The sequence below is a fragment of the Toxotes jaculatrix genome, chromosome 17 (genome assembly GCF_017976425.1).
Source record: "Toxotes jaculatrix isolate fToxJac2 chromosome 17, fToxJac2.pri, whole genome shotgun sequence".
In the NCBI taxonomy this organism is placed as follows: domain Eukaryota; kingdom Metazoa; phylum Chordata; class Actinopteri; family Toxotidae; genus Toxotes; species Toxotes jaculatrix.
This window is the reverse complement of record NC_054410.1, coordinates 22,187,621-22,205,588: the sequence shown is the minus strand read 5'-3', so window position 1 is coordinate 22,205,588 and position 17,968 is coordinate 22,187,621. Positions and strand designations below refer to the sequence as shown.

The 17,968-nt window shown below is 40.1% G+C and overlaps 1 protein-coding gene across 2 annotated transcripts in view; it reads right to left on the bottom strand.

The window, feature by feature from the left end:
• The window catches only part of gabrr2a (gamma-aminobutyric acid type A receptor subunit rho2a), a 33,976-nt gene that overhangs the window by 9,414 nt on the left and 6,594 nt on the right, over positions 1–17,968 (bottom strand). For both annotated transcript variants that reach the window (XM_041060285.1, XM_041060284.1), the window contains exons 3-5: positions 8,306–8,373; positions 5,140–5,363; positions 1,304–1,386 (exon numbers count right to left, since the gene is read on the bottom strand). In XM_041060285.1, the coding sequence (XP_040916219.1) occupies positions 1,304–1,386; positions 5,140–5,363; positions 8,306–8,373 (375 nt within the window). The remainder of the gene's footprint in view (positions 1–1,303; positions 1,387–5,139; positions 5,364–8,305; positions 8,374–17,968) is intronic.

The following is a 17,968-nucleotide window of genomic DNA, read 5'->3' as shown; positions in this document are numbered from 1 at the left end:
CCGCTGTTTCAAAAGATATCCTGGATATTTTGAACTTATTTTTCTCCTCTATTACATTTCTGTTATCTTGTAGTAATTTGATTGAACACAACTTTATTTGGGATTACGCCCCACACGAGGACACAATTTTAGGGAATATGCTTATTCTATTCTTTATGCTATGAAGCTACACCAGCTAAACTAGCTGCTGGCTCTAGCTTCATATTGACTGTACAAACATGAAGATGGCATCAGTTCATTCTGTCATTCATTTGGTTATTATTGTGCCAACTGCTGCTTTTCTATAGAGCTGATATCAGAAAAGCTTGTGCAAGTGATTTCAAGTATTTCAGGGATTTACTTCTATGTAACTCATTTTAGATGGACCTAGTTATTTATTTATTTATACTTAAATAAATAACGCTAACTTCAGTTTTTACTGCACTGAACCTGCATTGCATTGCATTTGACCTCAGTCTGATAACCCCACTGCTGCTATTCTCAGTTCAGGCTACTTTCATTGCATTTCCCTGTTTGTTTCAGTGTTTCTTTGCATTGTTTTCTCTGTTGCCTTCTGTGCTTCTGTGCTCAGTGTGTGGGTGGTAATTGAGAGAGTACTGCTGCCTCCAGGTTTTAATGCAGTTGCTATTTTTGGGAGCATTTTATCTGGATTAACGGTTAAACTTTTACTGCGTTTTTTTTTTTTTTTTTTTTTTTCTTCCCACTAAAAAAAAGCATTTATGGACATTTGCTTTCTGGCCTCACTGTGTGTCTGCTTGTGAGTGTGGTGTTCCCTCCATCACACGCGGTGGTGATTCAGGGCTGGTTAACTGTCTTTTGCTTGGCTTGTGTGTGTGTGTGTGTTTGTGTGAGAAAGTGGATTTAGGTTTTGGAAGATAAGTGGGTTTGTGCCTGTGTTCCCTCTCCTTGATTTTTGCGTGTCCTTTTTGAGGTTTGCAGTCTCTCCCCATTTTTATATGTCAAGATACTGCTTGATAATTTAAAGAAGCAGTGCGTAGAACTTATAGGGATCTACTGTTTTCATTAGAGAGTAATCACCTGAAACTAAGAATCTAAGGGTTCAGTCGGTTGCAATGACAATTTGAGCTCATTTCTGTAAACCTTAGTTTCTGTTCATGACAGAAGAAGATTATAGCATCTTGATTTCTGAGGGTTCAACATATAGTTAAAAAAGAAAGTTAATTCTGAGTATTCCCTTGAATTAAGGCAATGTTTGACATAGCTTCTGATTTTCTTCTCGACTGGCCTAGAGTGTGACTGCTTCGTGATCTTTATAGAACCTTCATTGAAGACATGTACTCACAGCTCTCCAGCTCCAGTGAGCAGGTCTGAGAATCCAGAGGAAATCGGCTGAAGTCCATGTTACAGGCTGCCGTCACTGTCACTCTGTTCAAGAACAGACAAACAAGGCAGACACATGGTGAGAACAGACACGGTGCTGCACACATTCACTGAAATCTTTTTTTTTTTTTCCTGAGGCTTGAATCTAAATACAAAGATTTACTTTGTGCCATTTTGTATTTCGTTTATTTAGACTCAGGATTACAAACTAATCAGGACTGTGGGGGTTTTTGGTGGCTTCCCATGGCGAATGATACAATCAGCCAAACCAATCAGTTGGCACCATGGATGAAGCCTGAAAGTGACGCCTTAAAGGATGATGCTACTTTATTACAACTTCAGTATTATTTCCGTACGGGGGGTGATTGAGGAGTCATCCATCTAATCCTAAACACTACCTCATGTTTTACCTAACTCACATTGTATTTTCCAATTACCTCCGTTCCACTAAGAGAGACCTTGTATAGCTTACTGACCATGAGACACAGGCTGTTTGTTATGGCTATTTACTCCCTCATCGGTCATCCTGTCCGTCTTATCTTCCGAGGGCCTCCACTACAACCTTGGTTGCTATGGCCACTGCTGCTGATGGGACTGAGCCCACTGAATGCTATCAGACAGCTGTCCTAGAGGCGGTGAGCTGTTGTTTTTAGGGGACTACCTATAAGACTTATAAGCCTGAAAATAAGTAAAGACCTAGAGGAGGAAAATGTTCTTCACAACCCTTCAGATGTGAGCATCAAAACAGTGTGTTGTTGCTCTGGTGCTCTCGTCTGAAACATGTTTTAAAACACCCTGTTGAAGTAGAAGCTTCAGTTTGTTGTGTCCCTTGGAGTCAAAAGCCTAGCTCTCTACATCACCATCACATCATCCCACCTTTATGCATAACGTATAAAACTGCACCACCCTTCTCCCCATGACAAACATAGCCTTAAGGTTGACTCATTGCTGACCTGTTTGTACAGGTCTTATTCTGGATATATGACTTCATGCAAGTGATGATGCTCTTTAAGATGCAGCGTTGGTGACTGTATCTGAGATACATCCAAAAACCAAGTTTTTAATTCACAATGTCGAAATGAATCTTCTTCTGCCGGCTTTCCGACAGTGTCATCATCTCCCCTTAAAAATCCTCTTCTTTCTCATCGTTCTTTTTTTCTCCCACGTTCTCCTTCGCTGTTCTTCAATCTGCAGTCCTCATAAAAGTCTTGACACAGAATGTGAGAAAGACTTTTATCCGTGGACGATAAACTAGTTACATTTTAATCCATCTACCTCATTTTTTTTTCTCCCCCCCCCTCAGGATCTTTCATAGGATAAAATTAGGGCCACAATTTGAGCCCATAAACTCAACCGGCTGCTTGTGATGTTGACGGTGAATTAATGGAACCGTACGCAGTTTTTTAAAAACATTTTTTTTTTCTGGATTATAATAAGATCAGTTAAGCTCTAAACGGCAAACATTCCTCATCTAAATGAGCTTGCAGGTCGGTATGTGCTGCGTGGAAATGTTCATTAAAGTGAGCTGTCAGACTGAAATGTGACTCAGGAGAAACGTCTAAAAATAATTCATGAGTTTCCATGTCAAAGATTTGGGGGGATGTGGAGTTTGAGCCAAACTACAAACAGAACTTCAAACATTGCCAGAAGACTTCTCTGCTCTCCTCGTATCCCCAGCTGCATCGCACAAAAAGTAAATTGTTTGACAAGATGATGAATACGAAAGTAATTAAACTAAAAATCGGAGCAAAACAAGTACGTGAGTAAATAAGTAGATGACTTTGCGCAGAAAAGTCTAGACGCATGCTGTGTCCTCTGGCTGCAGACTGAACAGCAGCCAAACACACAGAATCAGATGTGCACTGATTTGTTAACTGGTGTAATGAATTCTGCAGGGCATTAGTAATGGCTTTATATGCATAAAAAAACATTAGCAAGCTTCATTTGTTGCATTGTATCTTGTATTTTATGTATTTTCATAGTGATTTGACAGTTGAATCCATAAATATAAAGCTGTGAGCAGACTTTAAGATGACAAGAAACCAAGGCTAGATTAAGATGTGTTACTGGATGAAAGGTTTTAGGGAGTGCGCGCAGCATCTTGTCTGTCTTGTCTTCTCGGGCGCACTTGTCCCTGAAGACACAAGAGTTCTTTTCATGTGTTATTATCTCTGCAGTTTCTGCTGCCACCTGACATTGCTGCAGCGTTTTACAGTGAATCCATTGATTACCCTGAGAATATCAGCATAAAAAGAACAAGAAGAACAGCAGGATAAAGAGTGAAGAGGGTGCAGATAAAGGTTCTTCAAGAAAGGCACTGTAGCCTTGGGACGAGATAATGCGATGATATAACTGATTCAGTGTTTCAGGCCCCCACCACGTCTTAACTTAACTGTACAGTACATGACAAACTAAAAGTGTTAGACTGACCCCTGTGAACTCCATGTCCACAGAGAACTATTGCTCATATTTTCAACTTTTATGATGGCTTTAACTTTAAGTCAAAACGAGGTCCAGGGTGAAAAGGCCCTCAATTATTCTTCAAAGCAGATTCAGTAAAACCTGGATAAAAAAAAAATACTAAACTTAAAACCAATTTTACTTCAGAGAGGCAAACATTGCTTTAACCTCTTTAACAGGGGCTCACACTGTGAGCTTAGCAATTTCTGGGGTTATAAACTATGTTTTTTTTTTCCTCACAATGGATATCAGAACTAAAAATATCACACTGAATATAAAACTATGTGTCTCGTGTCTGTGTTCAGATTTGAGTCATGAAGCCAAGAGGGAGTTATTGAGGCAATCGGGTACCTTAATATCCTCTGTAGGTGCTGTTGCAGAACCGACTGGTGATCATGTTGATCAGATATTTGAGAATATTCATGAAGGAAATATTTTTTTTGTCAGTTAATAAAATAACAGAATTATTCAGAGCCCCAGATAAAAGGTCTATACAGAAATAAATCTAGCGAGTTGGGCACCTAATTGATCGTTAGCCCATCTGATGAATTCTGCGAGGCCTCAGTATTGGCTTTTGAGCTCAGTCCAAATTCAGTAGTGACACTGTGAAACCAGGACAGGGCACTTTTACCAATAACAGTGACCACAAAGCTATAAATGGAACTGAATCTGTGACCACCCACTAAGTACCAGGTCAGCTCCATGTTGTGGAACATGGTGACATCAACAAGTCATTTGGAGGACAGTGAAACAAGCGCAATGTAAAAACAGCTTAATGGTGCTATATGTATGTATTTTAGTTTAAAACACTCAAAAAATTAACCAAGATCATCAACAGAGTGTGAAGAAATGACAGTTCTGACATGTTAAAGGTGTCTAGGTATTATGCTGTAGGTATATGCTGAAGTTAGCATGCTAAACAGCTAGCCACATCTCGTCCCACTTTGTACCTCAAGAGGCAACAGTGAGCCACTGCAGCGTCCAGTCTACCCTCAGTCCAGCATGGGAGAATGAAGGAGACGTGCTGCCCAGAGGGCGTATTCTAACCGCTAAGTCACTGAAGGGAACAGTGAACACAATGATGGCTCAAGCTCTTAACAAGCAGCCATCATCACCACCCTCACCAGCACCACCTGCTACCAGCAAGAAACCATGTTTGGTGGCAAAGAAACAGAAAAGTGATAGAAATAGAAATAAAACAAGAGTTAACTTGCTTTCCACCACTGGACACAACGCTTGGCGAGTAAAGGAATGAAATTTGATGGTGAATTTGCAAATTTTGAATAAATTTGAGAACTATAAATATATCAGAAACTCAGGTACTGAAATGCTACAGACCTCAGACTGTAGAGGACGTGTCCGTCGGGGAAGACACGCAGCATGATGTTGTCAGTAGTGGTGTCATGGATGAAGGACCTCTTGGAATGGACAAAGAAGACATCAGGGACCCAGATCTTCTTCACCAGACGACCATCGAACGTCATGCTCTTGTTGGTGCTGCTGGTGAACGACAGACGCTCGTCTTTCCAGTAGTGCCTCAGGTACAGGGTCATGGTGAAGTCCTGGTGGGGAATGTATAAGACTGATTTATGTATCAAATGATACAGATCCATGTTTGATAGTGAAATGATCATGATGCCCACTAATCCACACTTTTAAAACACTGAGTTTTTGGTCTGTAACAAATCATTTTGTCAAAAACAAAGACCTTAAAGAACCAGAGAAATCAAAAATTTCAAACTTCTAATACTGCATTGCCTGTGTAGGTTCCTTTATTGTCTGCAGATAAAACCATCCACCTATTCAGTTTTCAGTTTTAGAAATTCTTCCCATCCGAGTTTAAGGGATGGGAGTTTAAGGGAAGGCTCTAACTACCTTTTCACTCTGCGTTTTAACCTTTACTCAGCAGCGGCCACTTTGGCTACTGTTAGAGGATAATGGTGCACTGAATTTGCCATCATTTTCTTACAATTTTGAGAGTCAGTTGCTTAAAATATGTCATCATTAGGCAACCTGACAAAGAGGGAATGGAAAAGGACAAAAAGCAGGAAACTGTCACCATTTTTACCTGTCTTTCTATGGTTGTGTGCACAAATTTTGTTTCGAAAGCATCATTTTGAGGACATTTTGACATTCTGAGGACACTTTGAGGTTGTGAAGACATTTCAGCTTGTCCACACAACTTTAAAGTGCTCTTTGTGGGCTAAGACCCGGTTTTAGGGTTAGGAAGTGAGAGTTATCTCGATGAGTCCCCTCTGCCTCATCCGATGACTGGGCAGTTGAAATGGGGAGCCAAAGGTAATGCACTGGCTAACACATGTTATCCTTTCCCATATTACCCATACCCTTGGGTCACTTAGGGTCAGGGTCACGATCAGATTTAGTTTAAGGTACACTGTTTGACTTTGTTTTTATTTAAAATTAGGGTTACAGTCAGAATCAGGTTTGGTTCTTTATGATTGCTTTAGCAGCATGGGTTAGGGTTAGAGTTATTAAAGATTTGGTTCAAAGTGGGGTTAGGGGACAAGATAAGAGTTGCCGTAGTTATCTTAGTCCCTGTTCCTTTTCTTTGGGTTGAGGTTAGGGGTGTCTTTTGTTATGTTGGTCTAGGTTCGGTGTCGAAGGGTTAGGTTCAGGATTAGTAAGGTTGGGGTTCGGGATATACTCATGGTTAAGGTTCGGGTAAGAATTTTGCCAAGAAATGTCTTCACAAAGACACAATAGGACAAGAAAGAGTATGTGAGTGGAAACTGAACTTACAGTTAAGTTGTTTTAAAACAAAAAGTAACCCTGCATTCAGTGAGAGACGTGACTGACAGCTGAGAAAGTTCTGAGGGAAATCTGAGTACTGTGCAAACCACCAAAAAAAAAAAAACCCAAAAAACAGCCCATCAGTTAGGAAAACTGGCCACTGTTGAACTGGTTTTGTTGCTCAGTTGTCAGCGTTTAACCAGATTTCCTCGTTTTCCTATTTCCCTTTCTACTGACTTTGTGTCATGAGCAGTTACTCTGCCTGGCAGCCGCCAAACAGACGAAAATTGATTTCAGCCATTCAAAGCTTCTCAGCTCTGTACATCTTTAAACTGAAAGACTACAGCAAAGCATTCAAAATTTAAGGGGAAAAAAAAATCTTTTTAAGAAAAAAACCTGTTGTTCTCATGGAGCTGAACTTCCTTCAAGCTAGAAAATGGAATTTACTGATATTTTTCGGCCTTTGTATCCCCAGATCATCTCACCCTTCACTGCACTGGAAGAAATTGTATGGGATTGTATAGATGACTGTTTACATATGATGGTGTTACACTGACTTTTCAATTTTCACCCATTCCAAAGGATTAACCACAAATTCTTATTTGCAAACACTACTACTGTCCAACGTATTTCTCATCCTGTCAGAAACCTAGGCATGAAATTTGACTGCAAGCTCAACTCAAATTAGATTTTAGCAAGGGTTATCCAATCTTGCTCTGACATCTAAGGGATATTGCCAGAATCCCTTTAATTTTGAACTTCAGAGATACTAAATCCATGGTTAAATCATACATGCTTCCATTTGCTCATGTCTGAACAACTGTAAAGGCATGAATCAAAAAAAAAAAAAAAAAATCACAAATTCCAAAAGCCCCAATCTGCCCAGAGATCCTCAAGCAGGAACCTGTTGGTTTTCCCCATGGCCTGGTTTAATACAAAGTCTACACAGCACGTTAGCAGAGCAGAAGCAGTTTCAGTCCTCTGTCACACAAGATGCATTCGGGTACAATACTGAGTGTATGTCACCCGCGTTCTAGCAGAGCTCAGAACCCAGAACTGTATAAAATGAAGTGCGAAGCGTGAAAATACAGTGCAGTAACGGCTCACATTTTACTGTTACTTAAATGCAAGGTATTATGCGGTCTATGCAGGCAGCTGTATTGGTTACAGTAGAGGTAGATCTATTCTTTTAGACACATATGATGTGGATAACTGAAGAGTTCTGCTGAAATGCCTCCTGTGTAGACACATCTTAAGAGTAAACCCATGTGTTCACAGAAGGCAGGCATGGCGTTAGCAGCATGTTAGCAGAGCAGCAGCAGCAGTAGCTTCAGTGCTCCATATCTGTTTACACAGGAGGAGTTCAGGCATGGTATTAAGTCGTGAGTCCCCTGCATTTTGTAACTGCTCAGAGCCAAATATGCAATCACTGTAGTTACAGGCGTGAAAATACTGACTGATCAAAACAGGAACGTATCTGTTTGGCCAGACATACCCGAGATGAACGACTACAGATATGTGCCTCAACTGCTTTCTGTGTAGACATGGCACAAGGGGGACCAGTTTTTGCTGTTAAGGCACCTCGGCTGTGGGATAAACTACATACATTTATTCTGAAAAAATTTTTTAAATACATTTTATAGGTTTTAGGTAAATCATGTTCTGCCTCATCTTTATCTGGTACTGTGATGTGCATCACCTGTAACAATCTCTCACATTGTGTAGAGGTGTGGATAAATACCGGCTTTCTTACCATATCAACTTCAGAGATGCTGTCCAAGCTCTCCACCTGAACGTCCACTCCGACAGGAATGGCAGGACCTGCCAATCAAAAGCATACCATGAGCTCAAGCATGTGAAAGCACACTGTTGTGCAACAGAAAGTGGTGCTGCCGAGCTGGTTTTCTGAATTTTTGATTTGTTTAAACATTACAGATTCATCCTATATCCAACAACCATCAGTTCCCCTAAACTATCAGTCCACACAGGGGAACATCCTGAATGTTTCCAGGTTGTGAGTCGCTTTTTGGTTTTGATGCCCTGCTAGCAGTAGATCCTATGGATGGAAATGTTTTTTCTGGATATTAATGGTTTGCTTAGGCTTATCCCTCACGTCATTGGTGACCCTGCAACCTTTCCTCTGGTCATACCTTCATGCCAATATTTCCACTTGTTCATAGGAAATGCCCAGTTTGATGGCTAGATTTCCATGGAGTTCATTAATCACATTGATGCTCCCCAGATTATTAACTCCACGACCTTTCTTGTAACACCAAATGAAAGGCATTTGCATGGTTAAACTCCAGCTATCATCAGTTTTCACAAGATATGAAAGCATTGCTCTTTGATTTCATGACCTGATCTTATCAGTGCTAGTGTCCATTATTCATTTCCACCTACATTCCATCTAGAGCCTTTACTTACATTCAGTTTAGACCCTTTTCAATTTTACTTACTTAGAGAGGAACACATATAGAAAGTAGCTTTGTGTTATACCACTGATGCCTACAGTAAATTAAATAAAGCAAAGAATCTGATTCGTTTCCCAATACTCTTAAGAGTGAGTAACTAGTAAGCCTGTCCTAGGTGAATGTCTCTCATATATTAATGTGAGTTGTTTTGTGGACCCAAACTCAGGGAATGGGATTTAAAATAAAATAAATAAATAAAATAAAAAAAAACATTGGTGGCACCAATTTTTTTATTTAGCTCCATGTGAACTCACAGTGACATTTGGCCCACTTTCTCAGCGTGATTTCACTTGTGTGGAATCCAGGAATTGGCAGCTGTATCACTTAAGCAGCGTGTGTGAATGAGGCGTCACAACACATTACGCAAGTCCACAAGTGATACAAAAGAAAATCTGAATTCTGTTTATGGGCAATTTTAATGGAAATTAAAGCAACATTTCTCGCAAAGATTTCTTATGAGAACCAAGAGCTTTCAGCTTTGTTTTTTTTTTTTTAAGCAATGTTTATGTCTATACTGCAGGTGCTTTTGTTGTATTGTTATAATGGTTATTTTTCATAATTGGTTAATTTAACCACCTCATGCCTTATCAGTACAGGAAATGTACCTACAGGAGGTTCCAGTGTTCTTTTTACTTCATCTAGTCCTGCTTTACAGTACATGGATTCTTGTAAATATTTTCTCATTTCCTTTTCTTTCTTGACCTCTGACCTCTACATAAGCATAAGAGCATTACACGTGACCCTCTCACATATTACTATTTAGCGTACACATGCTGAGTAGAAAAAGTGGAGGGAAGATTTACAGGCAATTTGAACCACTTTTCCGTCTATACGGTCTGTAATCCAAAGAGATTAATAGAGACGCTAAATTCTAGATTAGAGTCACCAAAGCCCTCCAGATGAGGGGCTGTGGAGGGATCTCTGTGTTAGGGATTATTCTTCACTTACTGGAACAATGGCATCAAGTGTTTTGCATTTCTTGTTACATGAGGCTTAAATGGACTTCGGTTCTAACATCAACCAATTTTCAGCTAATTCAATATAAAGTTATTCAGTCAGCCAGGTAGACAGTGGATTGTCTATTTCACTCCACTCTATTGCACACTGACTCCAGAAAAAAAGATCTTGAATTTTCAAGTAAATGAAATGTCATACATCTACAAACCTATAGTTTGAAGTATGTAGACCAACAATGATGCAATAATACCTCAGATTATACACATCATCCCAAAATTGGTGTCTATGTTGTTGAGGAAGCCTTTTTTTAAATTTCAGTTTCTAATTTTCTTAACACTAAAAATCCTGAAATTTTAACTGTCAAATCTGTGTAAATCTGAATCTGTGTACAACAGCTTATTATCTGAAGATTACAAACGTACAGAGTGACATTTGCCATTACACTGTGGACCGAGCAGTTACAGCCATTGTGCCACTTGTGTAAATGTGAACAGTAACTCTCTAACTTTAGAAGACACATATGGATCTTTCTGCTGTTTGACAGTGACAGGTGTTTAATAAACTCAGGGGAAGGATGACTACAGACAGCTGTAAGCAACAAACAAAGCTTGATCTTCTGTTCATTTTTTTTTTGGCAAATCTTGGCATTTACATTCCTTGCTACTTACATTCCTTGGCACAAGCCAGCCTCAATTCACTTCATCCAATTAAAAGTTGTAATTTGTGTGAAAAGTGTAATTTTATGGACATTTCAATTTGTAATACACAGATGGTTGACAAAGGAAACACCTGAAGAAATGAGTGGAGAAACAAAATGTATGCAGATGCTTCCACACAGCTGCACGACATGGTACAACTGAGCATTTAACATCCAGTCCTGCTCCGTGGCACATGTATAATACTGCTGAGTAGGTCCAGCTGATTCTGATTTTGTATCAAGAGGCAAAGATCTACATGACTATGATGGAGGGTTCATTGTTGGGGCACTGATGGCAGGAGCTTCAGCCACAAAGACTGATCCTGTCTGGTGTTTTAATAGGAACAGGGACTAAAGTGACATCTGCATTTAGATCAATGGGAAAGATGTCAGTTGGACATTGTAATCGACAGAAGAGCAGCTCTTCCTCAGGTGACTGAGAATGTCAATGCAGGACGTAAACTGTGGCAACAAGAACAGTCTGTCGACAATCACACATAGCAGGATGTTATAGTAGAGCTCTGATATGCTGGTGGGGGTTTGGGTCCGCTTCAGAGGGAAGCCAATGCCCCCATCCATATGATGTGGATGGTTCATCCCTCCAGTAGAGTTCAGAGGCCCGGAGAATCAGTGCCACTGAAGCTGTTCTGGAGGCATTTGGTGGCTCAACACCTCACTAAGACATACTAAAACTCAACACACAAAAAAGGTGTTGAGTGATTGTGAGGTTTATTGTGTGCGCGTGCCTCCATAAACTACCCTGACAGCACAGCAGAGAAAGTGTAATTATTACCAGGCCATATAAAACGAATGTCTGTTGAGGACTATTTGCAGTTGGGACTTGCAGTTCTTGTTGACATCAGCAGCACAGATGGTGCCTGGTAATTGCATTTCAACACTGTGCCTCATAAACCGTGACAAAATAATCTTTACTCAAAGGCCCATAAACAGACCTTTTGACAACGGGTGTAGTAAAAGATCCACCTGTCATCCAATCAGCAGTGCAACGTTTTAAAAATCGATTGGCAGCTTAAATGATGTGATACAATCACGTCAACGTGGAGCAGAATCTCAAAGGAATGTTTCCAACATCTCATGGAAGGTGAGGCGGTTATGCGTGCAAAGGGAGGGACTACCCAGTATTAGTGTCTGTGAGTGTATTTCAGCCACAGGACCTGAACACTCTGGAAGTTTCTTGACATCAGTGTGTTTTATTGTCCCATATCGATAGCCAACAACCTGCACATCTGTCTGGGGCTTGTGAATCACCAACATCAGGATGTGCTAATCTGGCATAGATCCAAAGATCAGGGTGGGGGGGGGGGGGGTCCTGGAATGAACACATATATACTGCCAGGGGAAAGCATTAGAATGAAGACAAAGACCTACAGCAAATGGTAGCAAACAATGAAGAGTGAAAGATGTTATTAATAGAACAGACATGGAAACACAGGAAGTAGTCCCAGGGAAATCCTTGTGTGCCGTATGCTCAATAAAATCCAAGGGGAGACACGGTGAATAATAAGAGTAAAATGTTATCATAGCCAACTGTCATAACAGATAAAAATACGACAGAATCCAAATCTCTCTTTAATTCCTTCACAAACAATGGATGTACTTTTACAGCCAGTGCCGATGTACTTCTTCTCTTTTCTGTATCAGCTGGAACAAAGTGTCATTTGCGGCGTAACAGCTGTCTGATGGCGTAACAGATTGGTGCCTGTGCTAATCTATGCTGTAAGCGGGAGGAACTGCTGCCAGCTTAATCTGCTCTTCACTGCTGGAGCGGGGCCTGCCCCGTGCTCCCAGGCGGGGCTAGGCTAAGCTAACACCGCGGGCAAGGCTGAATTACACTGAGCAAAGCTAGTGGCTAAAACTATACTCCAGTCACCTCAAATTAAGCTGACATCTCCAGATGGTATCTGGGTGCTACTGACCCATCCATCCATCAGTGAGCACTGCTTAAAGCTCTAAAGCCACAAAAAAAAAAGGGGAAAAAAAAGAAAGAAAACCAAAACTGTGGTGATTACTGTGATGTTCCCCTGAGCTCATGTCCCCCTCACGGATGACACACAGGGATAGCATGTCATTTTGGTGCTCGAGGATAAAGCAAATGACAAAGTTTCTGCTGTTCATGTCATTTCATGATCTGAACTTTATCTCGTGCCAATACAAAAATCACTTAACTATGCACACATTGAGAAGGGATGGCAATCACTTTGGTTCGAAATAATAACACAGCAGTGAGCCTAAAATCAATGGATTATTACATAATGTCCTTTGATGTAGCAAGACTGATACAATCTTCTAATTGAATCTCCGCAGTTCTGATATCAAGCTATGGCAGCAGCAGTCACAGCTCTGATGTTTGATGGATATCATGCCATGTTATTTTAGGACTCATGGGGGGGTGATATTCGACTGCTTCATTTAAGAGCTTCTGAATATTGTTGTGATAGCTTTCAGTACATTTCAGTGATGCATCGATGGCCCTTTAACATCTTCACCAAGGCTAAAAGTTTAGAAACTGCTCAGTGGCAAACCCTGGCCAGACAATGGTGAAGCATACTGATGTTTCCACAAGTTTTTATTTATGTTCAGCCTTTAGCCTTTCTTTAAACACAAATATATCTCTCCTTTCTTAAACTCCTTCCTTCTGTAAACACTGTAAGAGCCGAAGGACAGAAAAATAACAAAAAAAAATAAGCTCTTACAAATACACAAACACAAAAAGAATCCGTACACTGCATTCATTATATAAATCAGCATTAATGACAGAACCGCCAATCTAAACAGCAGAGACGCGTTGAAAATGCTAAAGCTAGCGAGAGAGAGAAGCAGCTAACTTTCGGCGTAACTTTTACAACAGAAATAATTTTATTTAAATGTTCTCTGACCGTTACATTCACAAAACACATAGAAATGAACACAACGTTACAAAAAGAAAAATACCTTGTTCCCATTCCAGCCAGGTGCTTAAATTTTTAACGAAAGCGGGTTTTACACCGTTAAACTTCCTTAGGTCGGTAAAGCGGTCAAACCGGAAGTACCTTCAAAATAAAAGCCTTGTAACAAAATGGCATTTAAAAGAATAAAAACATACAGAAAGTGGCTGAAATTAAAAACAGACCTTCTTAAGAGTCATTTACACCCCTGGCTAAATAAAGACCTAAAAATAGTACTTTTCAGTGGCCTTCTCTTGTAGCAGGTATTCCTCACAGTCAAATCTGCCAGTTATTATCATGATAAGCTCCACTGTCCTTTGGCCTTCATTCATACACTAACAGTTAAAACAGCATTAACAGATTTTTTTGGGACACTTGGAGGCAGCAGAACAAGCTGTAAACACATTCTGAAGCCTAAACCCTCACATTAAATCACACTTATTTGACACCAGGCTCCTACAGAATAATCCCAGGCACCTCTACATACATTGGACAGGTACTCATTCTAAAAAACATTTCATGTTTTTTTTTTTTTTTTTCCCTCAAATGATTAGGGTGCAAACGCTGCTGACACTTCATTTATAATATGACATGGACACTGAAGTGGAGGCACAGTGGAACTAGCATCAGATTGATGCAATCATATGATTTTCTGAAGAAGTGTCTTTACATTGGCTGAGTTACGGCATCACTTTGACCAAGCGTCACTGCGATTGGCTCAGCTGTTTCAGAGTGATGAGACCAGTGACCAGTGATATGATTGGCTGACAGTATATTTATATTCTACCCCAAGACCTGCTGCTTTGCACTTGTCATTGTGCCTTTAAAATGCTGGCTCGAGGATATATCAAAGTAATAGGCCACATGAAACAACCCCATCGCTGACTCTCTGTGACCTCTAGTAAATCCACAACACTACTAAGCCACGACATTTTCTGAAAAGCACACAGTGGCTTTGGTATACAGTTAACAGATCATAACATGACTCGCTCAGAGCCCATACATCAAATGATTTGGCTGACGGGCTTTCTCTCTCTTTCCCTTCTGCATGGATTAACAACAAGCTTAATGTGTTATCTTACCGAGGATTAAGAGCAATAATACACCCCACACACTGGCCACAATCACCCCCCTCCCCGCTCAATTCACTCAAAGACATGTAGCATCTGACTGATCCTGATCATTTAAATGTTGTATTTGTATAACCAAATAGATATGTCGTAATCTTACAGTGGATACAGTATGTACTTGTCATTACTACTGATCAGAGGTTATCCCATCTTGATTTGAAAGACATGGGTGTTTACTGTGGCAGGAAAGGGGCCACTGAAATGAAGTTATTGATTTTTTTAATGTTAAAGGTTGGATCAAATGTTGTAGGGGCTTGGCCCATACAAGGGAATTAAAATCTAGATGACTTAGCCTCTGGTGCATATATCTTGTGAGTTCCACAGTGAGTTACAGTGGAATACTAATAATAAATTGCCAGAAAGCTCCTCTAATTGAAATTCTCTTTGATATCAGGTTGCATTCAAATGAAAAACAAAAAAAGGAATTTCAAGTGGTGTTAAAGCCTTGAATCTTAACTTTATGCATCATCCCCTGGTTGACAGTTAATCCTGAGCAAGATGCCTTCACAACCACTCGCCAAATCATCAGAACATTTTGAGATCCTGAGATTTCACAATTCCCACTAATTTACCCATGACCAACAATTTGGACTATGGCAAGCTATCTTAGAAGGTAATGCTGAGATTTCCATGGACGAACATCTCAATTTTTCATGGTCACAGGAGGATAAGGCCTAGTTTTGGATAACTTCATTGTCTATTCTTTAGCATCACCACTAGACCCCAGTTTCAGCTTAAAAAACAAGTAGTTTGCTTACTATAAGTTGTACACGCCCTTGGGGTTTAATGAGGCACTGTTTCAACCATCAAGGTCGTTGTTAGGCAAACCATGATGGTCAACAAATTGGGAACTTGCTATATCTACTATTCAGACAACTTGGACCTGTACCCACTGGGGTTGTGCAGTATATGCACACTGTGCTCCTTTCATTGTTCACATTTTCCACTTAGGCTCAAGAAATCGAACAATCTATTTGAAAGATTGCCATGAAACTTTCTAAGCATATTCATGTTTCCGAGAGGATAAACCCTTTCGATATTCAAGGCAGCGAAGATCTACTATCACAAGGGTGATGTGTCTTATACCTACAGAAAACATACAGCACGCTGATTGTGCAGTATCATCATTTCTATTGGTTGTGTTGACTTTGTAGGTCAAGGGATTGTTTTTATTGGTTGCAATGACTTTGTATTGACGGAAAGTAATGGCTGAAAGCTCAGAATACAGCGACTTTGTTAAAAATAAATCCAACAGAAGAAAAAAAAAAACATGAGCCATCAAACAAATAACCCACCCTCCCCCCCAATTAAATCTATTTGGATTAAAGCAAGCATTTACAAGTATCACCCACATTGTAAACACCCATCCATCACAACATGCAGCCTCAATGTCAGAGTTGTGTCCCGCATAGCGTTCTGTTACAGTCAGGGATTATTAGCAACATTATGAGAGCAATCAGTTTTCAGTTAGACCTTCAAATAAAGTGGGTCAGATAATCTGGATGAACTGTTTGTTTAAAACCTCTCTGATCATCTAAATGCTAATTTTTCTTGCCCCACTGGACTTTTCTTAGCGATGTTGCTGGATTCAAAGGTCTCAGTAATAACTTTGGTGAATACAATGATTTCCTGATGCCACAGTAAAACATAAGCTGTAATAATTAATTAAGCAGTCCTGTGTCGGGAAGCAGGGTGGAGTATGAGACTCTTTATACTGATGTAAATAGAGTCATGCATTTTCTTTTGGGACTCTGTGCCAGTACCTGGGCTATTTTTGGCCCATTTCCACTGTGAGCTCCTGCTAAAGTTCCATTTCCAAGGGAGATCCACTGTGACCTCCTTTCTCCAAAACACCAATCACTCTAATGGAGGGAAAGCAACCTCACTTAATTATGGTTTCATCCTCTGCTCCCAACAAGGTATAACTTCAGAGGAAGACGCTGAGCCTAAAGAAGATTTTCTCTTTTACCATCATATTATATTTAATTATATATGATATGATATGATATGATATTATATTTCAGAACAGATATTTGTACGCCGCAAGTAGCACATCATTCACATTCGTATGCTTAGTCCACATGTTGATATCTTTTAGCCAGACATAGCATTCACATCGTTCCTCTTCCCCATGTTACAAACTATCCCTGTTATGGAATCAAACTGACATATTGGCTGTTATGTTGCTCCTGTGGCCATTACATTCAATTTTTGGGGAACATTTTTTTCTAGATAACTACTGATGTTCAAAAAAACAAAAAAACAAAACAAAACAAAAAAAAACAAAACATGCTAACAAGTAAAAATCTGGTGAAATGCCTGGTTGCATGTCACTTCATGCTGCAAGCCCTGCTAATCGTGTGCAGTAGGTATGGCATTCTTTCAAACTCAGCATCCACTGGGAGAATGGTGGGTTATTTTTTCCTATTTAAATTGCTAAAGGCTCTACACGCTATGGTAAATACACACAGGTGACTGTAATTACTTTGGCAGATTAAAGCTCTTCTTAGGACTTTGAGCTGTGTACAGACTGTGTTTACCTGGGGGGCAGACTAATCACGCCTTAGTCATTCTTATTAGTGCGCATACACAAATTGAAACAAATCCAGAACAAAAGCATGCATGAAGGTCGCTGTGTTCCAAATGACACAAAGAAAAAGGTGTCATGCCATTTGAGGTATGAGCAAATACATGATAACTAAGAACCTAAGTTGGCTGTCTCTTGATGTAAATCTTGATGTAAAGCATCCCACAATTGTTTTGTATTCACTTCTTGGTTGTGACATGGGTTAGGGGTTAGGGGCATGTCGATTCCTCCCTTTGGCTTTTTTTTTTTTTTTTAGAGACACATAAACATAGACCTCTTGATGCTGCCTGACTGTCAGGGTGGTGAACTTAAATGCCAGTTTTTTCTTTTTGATCTTCATGCCTTTTAGTGTCTGGATTTGAGCACTTCTCTTCTCCCCTCAGGACCAGGACTACTGTCAGATGAACTCACAGAGACAGGCCTTATCCATGAATATTTCTCAAAAGGCCACACATATAAAGCCATTCTTGATTTCCTTGGAACAAAGTGTAACATTTTTCACTTTGGCTGAAGAATGCAGGCCTTTACCAGGACAACAGACTATACTCTCATTGCTTCTGTGCATGCAGCTGTTATCATGAACTGAGAGTCTCAGGTCACCTTTTAGGTTACAGAGCTATGTGGCAGAC